The sequence below is a fragment of the Thalassophryne amazonica genome, chromosome 14 (genome assembly GCF_902500255.1).
Source record: "Thalassophryne amazonica chromosome 14, fThaAma1.1, whole genome shotgun sequence".
In the NCBI taxonomy this organism is placed as follows: domain Eukaryota; kingdom Metazoa; phylum Chordata; class Actinopteri; order Batrachoidiformes; family Batrachoididae; genus Thalassophryne; species Thalassophryne amazonica.
In genome coordinates this window covers 77,959,719-77,972,466 of record NC_047116.1, presented here as the reverse complement: position 1 = coordinate 77,972,466, position 12,748 = coordinate 77,959,719, and the positions used below count along the sequence as shown (strand labels likewise).

Below are 12,748 nucleotides of genomic sequence, written 5' to 3'. Positions count from 1 at the left end.
TAATGTTTTAATAAAGCATCAACATACTCTATGCTGCCTTCAAGATGATATCTTTTCTAGAGTGGTTTAGGCATTTTTCAGCAAGACATTCCTACATACATGACAAAGACAGGACTGCAGCAGAAGAGGGTACAGATACTGGACGGGCCTACCTGCAGTCCTGACCTGTCCCCAATAAAGAATGTGTGGAGAATTTTGAAATAAAAAATGCAACAACGATGATCCCATTCGCTGTTTCGCAGTTGTGAACCTCGCGCCATCTTGCGGTCTGTGACTCATGCGAGAGGTATGTTTCAGCAGAGTTCTGGTTCAGGGCACAGGGTAAACAAGCCTCATGAAGTATGGACAATAAGACAACATCTGAGCATGGCAGAAGTCCATCCCAGGTGCTACACCTCCTCTAGATAACTCTCTCAACTCATCACCCATGAACTTGCTGCATCAGCTCCATCCACATCCTCTCTAGCCATTGTTTACATGTGCTGTGAGACACTGTAACTCTGATGGCACCGCAGTGCATTTTGGGAAGCACCGGGGACCACCAGGCGGATTATGGGACATGTTAAAGTACTGACTAATGTTGCACACCTGAAGATGTGTCTGCAAGAGAGATTGGCCAAAATAACACCTGAAGTGCTTCATCTCTTGGTATTTTCAATGCCAAAACAAATCTAAGTGTTGTGAGAAGAAACGGAGCTTAAGGAGTCATGAGGTTACTGGACAAAAGTATTTGGTGAACAAAAGTCCAAGTCTTTAGGGTCTTGGTGCTGCCCGTCTTACTGTACGGTTGTGAGACTTGGATGTTAGCCAGCGACCTAAGGCATTGATTGGATGTCTTTGGTACTTTTGAAATGTCTTCCAAAGATTCTTGGTACTGCTGGGGTGACTGTTACTGAGAGACACTAAGATGTATCACTTGCATTTTGGCCATGTGGCCTGTTTCTCTGTGCATGACCCAGCACACAGGTCCCTGAGTGCTGGGGGCCCCAGTGGCTGGAGAAGGCCAAGGGGATGTCCATGTTTCACCTGGCTGTGGCAGATAGATGGTTATTTTAGAGAAGTGGGAATGGACCCGTTTGCATGCCTGGGTGGTTGCCATCCAGAACCAGGGGCAGTTCTGTAGTGTTGTGGATTCAGCAAAGCGTAGCACCTGCACATGCTCCCAGACTTGAGACTTGAGAAGGAATGGCAACATTCCAAAGTTCTAACTTCCTTAGCATCCCAACTGTTTTTAGAATGTGTTACATGCGTTAAATGAAGGAATGAATGCATATTAACAAATGAAATGAAGCTGATGAAATATGTTGGGTTCACACCACATAAAAGTCAAAGTAAATGTAAGATTTTAGATAGAATTGATGAAATACCAAGGCCACACAGAACCATATACTACAGTCTGACTGAATCCTAAAACATCATTTGAGTGACTCTGAATGTTCATCCTTATTAATGTTTTCACAGACTGTGTTTAGTTTACGTAAACAGAACGCTCACTCCGGGTTTACATGCTGTGCTCTGACTCACGTAACGTATGCAGACATCGTGCACACCACGTGCGTCAGATCGCGGATGGTGTCAGTCTGCTCAGCATTGCCTCGGTTCACAGCCGTGACATCAGCTCACGTATAAACACCACAGGCACATCTACAGCGATGGAGGATGACTTCAAAGTCCCTGAGTGGCCTTGACATTAAACAAGTGTTTGTGTCATTGGATGTCATCTGCATGGAGTAAATTTTCTGTCTGGACCAAAGGGTCAGTAGGTTCATCCAGGTGGGCTGATACTTTCCATATAACACAGACATTGTCGCTGCGTTTCATTCCTTTTTAATCAATTCAAATGTGGAGTTTTGTGGCGACAGCAGGGACTAAAAGTGCACAATCCTCGGTTCAAATCCCAGCCTGACCGGAAAATCACTAAGGACCCTTGGGCAGGGTCCTTAATCCCCTAGTTGCTCCCGGTGTGTAGTGAGTAGCTTGTATGGCAGCACCCTCACCCTTCAACCATTCGGAAGTTTCAGACGGCTGTCTGTGGCTTTTCAGTCGTGTGACTATCCGAGAAATTGTGGAAGAGCTGGGCATGTCACAGCATGTCCTGTGAGGCTTTATCACGGAGGTGCTTTTGCTGCGCCATCAGCTTCGTGCCCAAGCCATCAGCATGAATTTCGCTGCAACTCTTTTCATGGCCATATCTTCTGTCACAGTGGAATGTGCCAAAAAAGTGCTGATGTCCACCTCTTCCGCAATTTCTTGGATAGTCACACGATGGTCCCACATCACCACAGCGTTCACTGTGGGAATGATCTGGTAATTTCAGCATGTTGATGGCTGACCGGAGCGCGGCTCGCTCTCCACCATTGTGCAGACGTCTTTAAACCAGTTGTACCGCTCCTTAATCTGTGTGATGCCCATAGGATCGTCACCGAAAGCCGTCTGAATAATCTGAATGCTTTCCACCTGGCTTTCGCCCAGTTTCTGGCAAAAGTTGATGCAGTCCCGCTGCTCCAGTTGTTCCGCCATTTCCTTGCAAAGAAAAAACGATGAGAGACTCCACCCATCCTCACACAAAGGCTGCTTACAAGCAAATGACGCAATCGACAAGCGTGAAAAAATTCACGCATGCGCACGAAGGTTCAAGGTCGGCTCATGCAAGCACACATGATTCAAATCCATCAGGTTTTTGAAAAAAATAAAAAGGCCCAATACTTTTCTAACAGACCTCATATGTCAAAAACCAAAGACTGTAATTGGAGGCCAGGCTGTAGAATATGTGCAATAAATATATAATAATCATAAAAATATAATAATAAATATATATAATAATCATATAAATACCTTGGGACAATTATTGACTCAAAGCTGAAATTTGGAACTAATTGTGAAGCAGTATGTAAAAAGGGTGATCAGACACCAAACCATAATGACTATTTTTTATCATGCTTTTGTTGAATCAATTTTATCCTATTCTTTGGCGACATAGTTTGGACATACGTCTTTAAAGGAAAGGCATTCCCTCAACCAGATAGTGAAGTGGTCCAGTAAGCTGATTGGGGAGTTGCAGCTCTACCAGCATCCCTGTACAAGAAGCAATTACATCAGATTGCTTCTTCTATTGTAAAGGACGGCTCCCACCCTTTGCACAGCGATTTTAAACTTCTACCCTCTGGACGGAGGTTTTAGTACCAAGGCAACAAAGCTGAACAGAAATAGCTTTGTTCCTGCTGCTATTATTGAACTGAATAACCAGTAGCAGCTATTGCACATGGATTTTTTTACTGCCTTTTACTGATCTGTTCTTTATAAATGTCCTGAACTTGCTGGAACCTTGAGCACTTTTACTTTTACTTTTACTTAGCTATTTTTAATTATTTTTAATGGTATTCATAACATAATTTGTCAAATATGTGTTGTAACAGTGTGTTCCCTGTATGTGGATTGGATGTTGGATGTTTACCTCACTGGCTGCAAGCAAATTTACCTATGGGTATAAATAAATTAACTTGTTACCTGTCTTTGGCTGCTCACAGTACACTTACTCACTCACTCACTCACTCACTCACTCATTCTGTGTGTCTTCTTCCCACACTATCGGCCTCTAATTTGTTGCTGTTTAGTTGTTAGTAAGTCAAGACAGCTCAAGTCTTGGAGCATGTGCTGGCGCCAGGCATCTCTGCATTGACCACACTACGGAAGCACCGCGGGTCCATCCCCATCTCTCAAGACCCACCATCTGTCTGCCACAGCCATGTGAAACATGGGCATCCCCTTGGTCTTCTTCAGTCAGACATCTGTGTGCTGGATCATGACCAGAGAAATGCACCTAATGACTCAAATGTTGTAGCTTACACTCTCTCACAATAAAAGTGATAGTCCTCTTATGATTCTCCCTAAGTATCTGTTTGTTTGACACAAAGTAATTCTAGCAGCACCCAAGCATCCTCTGAAGACACAGAGTACCAGTGTAGACCCTACATTTATGCAGAATTCTCCAATTGTTGCTTCCACAACAACATGGTCATTTTACTGGGCAACACTGCCAGAAATAGAACACCATGTCCTGGAGTGTGACTCTAGATGGTGAAATCAAGATCTGGCAACTTGTTGCCCCCAACTTTTTGCAAACTCAAGAAGCATTGAGCCATTTTCCCCTATGGTTTGTAAAATTATGCAGTGTTAATTTCTGTGTAATCCTGGATAAACATTAAAGGGACATTGACACTTGTACAAATTTGATCCATGCACTGGTGCCCAATCTGCCATGCCAGAGAGTAAACTCATTGTAAACTCATTGTAAACTGTGCGTGGCTGTGTGCAAGTGTGCAGAGAAAATTTTGAAATGTTCAAAATTTCTGGCACACATTCATTTTGTGAACTACACATGAACATTGTGCATTCTATTCAAAAACTGTGTCACAAGTATTCAAAAGCTGTGTCACTGCGAGTCATTGCATCAGCGCAGCGCATCACAGCGCAGCTCATCTGAACGATTATGACGAGATGGTAAATCTATAATAAACATAATTATACAGATACTCATAAGAAGGAATGAAAATGCAACTGTTTTACCAAGCCATTACAATATAAATATTCCAAATAATTACCTTTGAGATGATTCCATATCTGTTCTCCACCTCATGAAGCACACGAGACAAGCTGCAACTGTAGAAAATTCTTCTGTGATTCCGGAGCGATTAGAGATGGTTTCATCAGCCAAGCTGATGAACCAGACCAAATGATTAATCTACTACAACATAATCATTTTACATAGCGCAGTGTCCAGCGGCACAAAGCACAGCTTGCAACGGGACAAAGCAGCTCACACTGGCAAGACGAATTGTGCAGCAGTGTGGGGGTTAAATGCGTGCAAGTGTCAAGGTGCCTAAAGGGTTGGCCTTGGTCGCTACCAAATCTAATCTTCAAAAATGAAAGAAATAAGTTTTTTCAAGTCGCATGTAACTTCAAAACCACACATACATTGAGACAGAGACATAAGGAAGTGTCCGCTTCACCTGCAATTCATACAAAATCCTTTCAGTAGGGTTGTGTGTACGTATGAGCGTGTTATTTCAGTTTTAGAATATAACCACTGTTACATAAGCAGAAACTTATTTGTCCAATTTAGTACATTTCTTTGGGAAAACGTTCTCTCTCTTATTGCACCCATTCATTCAGTTTTAGACTGTAACTGCTATGAAGCAATCAAACGGTTTAGTGCATTTTTGTGCTGAAAGTGTTTGTTTCTTTCACTGACAGCCACACCTGCTTCTAATCCATTATTAATCCAATGTCCACAAAGCATACAGCATGTTTCAGTGTTCAGTGGGTGGCAAGCAGGTCTGTAGTATATTAAATAAGCAAAACAAAGCTGCTTTTTCAGTTGATCTGGTCAAAGATCACCAGATTTTAATAAATTGCCTTCATTATCTTCCCTTTTAATTTAGAATTGCACAAGGTGATAACAATTGCTGTTTTGGAGTTAATGTGTTAAACTGGAGGTGATGTACTCATTCATTTTCGGGCCACTCACTCATTGCATTTTGCAAGGTATATACCCTGGCTTTTCCAGTCAGATAAAGTGCATCCAGAAAGTATTCAGACTGCTTCACTTTTCTCCACATTTTCTTATGTTACAGTGTTATTCTAAAAAGGGATGAAATTATTTTTTCCCTCAAAATTCTACACACAATACCCCATAATGACAATGTGAAAAGGTTTTTTGTTTGTTTGTTTGTTTGTTTGTTTTTAGATTTTGGCAATTTATTAAGAATAAAAAAAACTAAGAACTTACACGTACATAAGTATTCACAGCCTTTGCCACAAAGCTCAAAATTGAGCTCAGGTGCATCCTGTTTCCACTGATCATCCTTGCGATGGTTCTACAGCTTAATTGGAGTCCACAATTTCTCCAGTTACAGCCACATAAGCCTATAACTTCTTCTGGGTTGTCTGGGTGTCTTGGTGGCTTTCCTCACTCTTCTCCTTCTTACACAGTCACTCAATTTTTGAGAACTGTCTACTTCATGCAGATTTACCATAGAGTGCCATGCTGTTTGTATTTCTTTATAAGTGATGTAAATAAAGTCCAAGACTTATTCAGTGGCAGCTTTACCATCAGAGAGCCTCGTCCACAACTACCACAAAAGACTCCAAGCTGTCACTGATGTTAAAGGGGGCAACACATGGTATTAAGAACACTTTTGATCAGGGTCATTTGGGTAGTTTCTGTTGTCATTATGATTTTAAAAAGAGTAAACACAGTTGTTTGACAATAAATGGGTTCACCCAACCACTAACCATGAGTGGAAAAAAAAACTGTGCTGTCATTCATATTCTTTGAAAAATGGCCAAAAAAAAAAAAAAAAAAAAAAATCAAAAATTCTGCCAGGGTATGTAAACTTCTGTAAACTTGAGGCTGTAATTACTCCCAAAGGTGCATCAACAATGTATTGAGCAAAGGCTGTGAATACTTACAGTGGGGTAAAAAAGAATTTAGTCAGTCCCTGATTGTGCAAGTTCTCCTACTTAGAAAGATGAGAGAGGTCTGTAATTTTCAACATAGGTACACTTCAACTGTGAGAGACAACATGAGAAAAAAAGTCCAGGAAATAACACTGTAGGATTTTTAAAGAATTTACTTGTAAATTGTGGTGGAAAATAAGTATTTGGTCAATAACAAAAGTTCAACTCAATATTTGTAACATAACCTTTGTTGGCAATGACAGAGGTCAAACGTTTCCTGTGAGTCTTCACCAGGTTTGCACACACTGAGCTGGTATTTTGGCCCATTGCTCCATCCAGATGTCAAGAGCGGTGATGTTTTAGGGCTGTCGCTGGGCAACACGGACTTTCAACTCTCTCAACAAATTGTCTATGGGATTGAGGTCTGGAGACTGGCTTGGCCACTCCAGAAACTTGAAATACTTTTTACGAAGCCACTCCTTCATTGCCTGAGCGGTGTGTTTGGGATCATTGTCATGCTGGAAGCCCCAGCCACGTTGCATCTTCAATGCTCTCACTGAAGGAAGGGGGTTTTGGCTTAAAATCTCATGATACATGGCCCCGTTCATTCTTCCCTTAACACAGATCAGTCGTCCTGTCCCCTTTGCAGAAAAACAGCCCCAGAGCATGATGTTTCCACCCCCATGCTTCACAGTAGATATGGTGTTCTTGGAATGCAACTCAGCATTTTTCTTCCTCCAAACACAGTGAGTTGAGTTTTTACCAAAAAGTTCTATTTTGGTTTCATCTGACCACATGATATTCTCCCAGTCCTCTTCTGGATCATCCATATCCTCTCTGGCAAACGTCAGACAGGCCTGGCTTAAGCAGGGGGACACGCCTGGAACTGCAGGATTTGAGTCCCTCTCTAAGTAGTGTGTAGCCTTTGTTACTTTGGTCCCAACTCTCTGCAGGTCATTCATCAGGTCCCTCTGTGTAGTTCTGGGATTTTTGTTCACTGTTCTCATGATCATTTTGACCCCACGGGATGACAACTTGCGTGGAGCCCCAGATCGAGGGAGATTATCAATGGTCTTGTATGTCTTCCATTTTCTTACAATTGCTGCCACAGTTGATTTATTCACACCAACCTGCTTAACTATTGTAGATTCACTCTTCCCAGCCTGGTGCACATCTACAATTTTCTTCCTGGTGCCATAGTTGAGTTTGGAGTCTGACTGTTTGAGGCTGAGGATAGGTGTCTTTGATACAGATATCGAGTTCCAACAGATGCCATTAATACAAGTAACAGGTGGAGGACAGAAGAGTTTCTTAAAGAAGACGTTACAGGTCTGTGAGAGCCAGCAATCTTGCTTGTTTGTGGGTGTCCAAATACTTATTTTCCACCATAATTTACAAATAAATTCTTTAAAAATCCTACAATTTGATTTCCTGGATTTTTTTTTCTCATTTTGTCTCTCATCGTTGAAGTGTAGCTGTGTTGGAAATTACAGACCTCTCTCATCTTTCTAAGTCAGAGAACTTGCACAATCATGAACTGACTAAATACTTTTTTACCCCACTGTATGAACACTTGCCGTATTTTCCGGACTATAAGTCGCACCGGAATATAAGTCGCACCAGCCACTTTATCCATTATAAAGAATGGATAAGTCGCACTGAACTATAAGTCGGACATACAGGTATGTTAACATGAAAAGTTCAGATGATAATATTGTGACGGCTACCGTTTTCAGATGCATATTTCACCAGTCGCAACTTGTAATCTGCAGAGTATGATTTTCTTTTTGGTGGCATTTTTTCGGGCCTTCTCCGTTGTCTTGCTAAGTTATCAGTAATGTTGAAATTTAGATTTTTCTATGGTAGTCAGAAGTCGCAGGAACAGTCACACAAGCCTTGAGTGCCCTCGTGAGCTGCATTTTACCTACGGATATGTTTGTATTTTGCGGACCCCATTGCGAGCCGAACCATAACCCGCACCATCGCTGAACGGTTCTTTTCTAACATATTACCCGCTGTGGACCATAATACACACCAGGTGTCAGCTGCCGATGTTCGTGCAGCACCTACCTGCGCAGTTCATGACCTCCCTGTGGTGTCGACTCCAGCTCCTTCCAAGTGCAGACGCTAATCCACCTCCGTCGCTCACCCAGTGCTCCCACGTAGCTCTCAGCGTCAACTTAAACACTCTGCTCACACTGATATCCAAGGGTTGAAGCTGTTTTGTTAGCCCTCCCAGAATAACAGCAAGCACCATGTTCGTCTGCTTCACACGCTGTTTCACAATCATTGTCTGTGTGAGGTGAGGAATACACGTCCAATGTTCTGTTCTCTGATTGGTTATCATGACCAGCGTGACCTATAGGGCGGCCACCATACTACAGTGCCCATGATGTATTGCATTTCCGTTTCCGGTGGCCATTTTAAAACATAGAGCGACTCTGTCATGTAAAATTGTTTTATTACGGTAAATTCATTTAGACTCTACCGGTATATTTTTCATTTATAAGTCGCTCTGGAGTATAGATCGCACCACCGGCCAAAACATGTAAAAAAGTGCGACTTATAGCCCGAAAAATACTGTAGGTTTTTTTTATTATTATTTTTAATAAATTTGCAAAAAAAAAAAAAAAAATCAACTTTTTTCATGTTCTCATTATGGGGTGCTCTGTGTGGAATTTTGAGGGAAAAAAATGAATTTACTCCATTTTGGAATAAGGCTGTAAGCTGGTGGATATATGCAGCGTGACAGCTGGGAGAGAGAGACGCTGGCAGCAGTTACACTCTGTTTAGTAATGACAGAAATGAAATAAATAAATGACAGTCCTGCAGTGATGAGTTGGTGACAGCAGCACTATCATGAGCAGAATTATTGACTGACACTTGACAAATCCTTCACGCCAGCCTCACAACAACATGACTGAATGTGTTAATGTGACCAGTCACAGCTGAAGGATGAAAACTAGGAAGATTTGTACGGAAATGTCTTCTTCTTTTTTAGTGTACAGAAATCTTTTTAGGATTAAATGTCTGTAGTTTCCAGCAGTTGTCGTTCTGCAGCCGTCTCATAGCCAAAGCCATGACATTTTTATCACAACACTATCCAGAACTGAAGAGGAGGAGTTTCAGGGTTCCTGGTTGGGTTCCAATGCAAATAGTCTCATAGGAGTTTGAAGTTGAGAACTTTTGTCTGGATTACAGTACCAGATGATAAAAACAGCTGTATTCAGCTGATATCTCCATTATTCCACTCATGATTTCACAACATGGAGTCGGCTGTTCCTCCTCACTGTGGTCATTCTGCTTATCATTTCGGTGTCTGGTCGGATATGTGCTGACGCACAATCAGTGTTAAAATATTTATCGACTGGCATTTTTCTCAAAATAATGTGGTGTGAGCTCATTTTCAAATAGTTCATCCAGTTAATGTCTGTGAAGTGGAATGAACTTCTGCAATCACAGAAGCACAGTCACTTTAGTCAGCTGCAAAAGCAGGAGAGCAGCTTTTAGAACTGTCATTTGTCTGTCTGCAGGTGTGTGAACTGGTGTGCTTCCTCATAGAGAACTGCAGCAGCGTGTTGGGAGACAACGTCACCTCGCTGTTCACAGCCTTCAGCCAGAAGAGCAGCAACAGCGACCACGGCTCTGGTGAGAAGCTCAGCACACGTTACAGCACATGGTTCCAACAAAACCTGAGAGTCTCTACATCATTACTCGATGGCCATCAAATATGGCCATCGGGTATTGCGAAGGCCTTTCGTCCATACATCCATCCATCTGTCTGTGCTCAGCACAAGTCCAGTCCTGTTACACCCAGGGTCTTCAAATTCATAGGGAACATTCTTGGAACACAGACCTTGGACAAGTTCAAAGATGGCCAACCTTGACCTATTTTAAGAGGTATTTTAAGATGTTAGAATGTCGCATTCTGTACCTAATTTTATGGTATGATCCTGCGGATTTTAGTGTGGTGATACCACTTCCTGGTTTCACTAGCTGCTAAATTTTTGGCTAGAAATAACACCTTTCTCATATATTATGTAAAGGCTAGGCGAGAAATAAACACTTCTAAAACTGAAAACACTGTTTTTGGAAACTAGTAACATCTCTGAACTGATTTACAACACAATTCGCAGACGTTAGCATGCACACTAACTTCTGCTAACTGAAAGCTAACTTCCTATGGAGTTAAATTTGTCTCATTAACACCTGCAAATACACAGAGGGTGATCTACAAATATTCCTTGATTTGCACAACTTCCTCTCTTGTCAAAAACTCATATATGAGCACTGCTGCCCTAAACCATGATGTTGAAAAATCTTTGCTTTCAGGTCATTTGAGAGTTGTTTAGAGGCTCCCATGTTGCCACTCATTACAAGAGATGCAAAGGGGAGAAACATTTGCAAATGGCCACCTTAAATACCCTTTCTCATGATTGGATTCACCTGTGTAAGGAGGTCAAAGGTCAATGAGCTTATCAAACCAATTTTGTGTTCCAATAATTAGTGCTAAATGTATTCAAATCAATAAAATGACAAGGGTGCCCAAATTTATGCACCTGCCTAAATTTTGTTTAAATAATTATTGGACACGTTCTGTAAATACAAGAAATTTCATTTCACTTCTCAAATATCACTGTGTTTGTCTGCTATATGATACGTTTAACTGAAATTGCTGATCCAAACAACCAATGATTTATAAAGGGAAATCATCAGGGGTGCCCAAACTTTTACATACCAATGTATCTGCTCCACTGACACTGGGGATGAGATCAGGAGGCAGTGTAGCCGTAATCAGTACATATGGGATTCAAGCGGACTCCAACGGTATATTTATTGCTATATTTTCTGATCCATCTGCAATATTAAGGAACTGCCTTCAGTTCTGGATGGCAACCACCCAGGCAGACAACTGATCCAGTCACACATCTCTAAAATAACCATCTGTCTGCTGCACCCAAGTGAAATCTACTCCTGGTCTTCTGTCTTACTCTGTGTTTGTGAGACTTGGTGCTCACCAGTGACCTGCTGTGATGGCTGGATGTCTTTGGTAGCAGGTCTTTTCGGAGGATCCTTTTTTCCCACTGGACTTTGTGTCAAATGAGCACTTGCTTTGGTAGACTCACATGAAGAGTATCACTTGCATTGTGAGAGAGCATCAGCTGTCACACATTTCTCTGTGCATGATTCAGCAGACAGATGGGTCAGTGTTGAGTGTCCCACCAGCTGGAGAAGACCAAGAGGACGCACATGGTTCACCTGGCTGCAGCAGACAGATGGACGATAATAAGCTGGTTATCTGTCTGTGTGGTTGCCATCCGTGACCCAGAGTGATTATGTTGTGGTGGATGGAGCACGAGCACGTGATCGGATCTGCATATGTTGGTATTTTCCAGTAAAAGAGGTGAAGGGGTGAAATTACAGCACTATGATACCGACAGTGTCACAGCTCACATTTGACTTTAGAAGACTGCAGATGTGTGACTGAGCAGTGTGATGGTTCCACCACACATGCTTGTTCGGATCAGACAGGCTTGTGGTAATTTTAGTGATTGCCAAGGTCAGAGATGCAGATTATAATTACAAGATTGACATGTTTGCCACCAACATCCAAATCTGGATGCTGTTTTACTTGTGTGCAGTAAACTGTAACTTTGTTCATTCATTTGTGAGGTGAAAAGAGTTGTTTCTTTGGCAATACTTTACGGAACAGTGTTCGTAAGGTCTCTCACTCAAAACAGCAAATAACTAGAGCACTGGGCTCATAGATTGAAAAAACCCGGCCAACACTAGTTACCTTGAAAAAAAATTCAAGTGGCTTTTCTTAAGCTAAAATATAATACAACTTAAAGATCAAAAGGGCTTTTCAAAGATCCGATAAATCAAAAATCACGTCCGCTAAATCCGCAATATGGATCAGATGCAAATAAAACTTAGTCTATTCATTGAAAGCGCCAGTTTGCATCTCATTGTCACAAACGAGAGTGATTGAAGCACTTTTGATTGAGATATAATGCAAAATGTACACCAAATGGACTTTTCAATATTAAATTCAAATGTCCACAAAATCCACAATCTAGGTCAGATCCAGATCAAACTTTGTCAGGCGATAGTGAGTGCCAGTCTGCATCTCACTTTCAAATATAAGCATGATTGGGGCACATTTGATTAAGATATAATGTAAAATATTAATTAAATGGGGTTTTCAATGTTAAATTTAAATGGCCACAAAATCTGTAATCTGGATCAGATCGGGATCAAACATTGTCACTTGATAAAGAATACCATC

At 41.6% G+C, this 12,748-nt stretch overlaps 1 protein-coding gene across 1 annotated transcript in view; it reads left to right on the top strand.

The window, feature by feature from the left end:
* Positions 1-12,748, top strand: part of LOC117525195 (rho GTPase-activating protein 20-like) — a 190,771-nt gene that overhangs the window by 158,255 nt on the left and 19,768 nt on the right. The window contains 1 exon segment of the mRNA XM_034187041.1: positions 9,993-10,107. Within this exon segment, the coding sequence (XP_034042932.1) occupies positions 9,993-10,107 (115 nt within the window).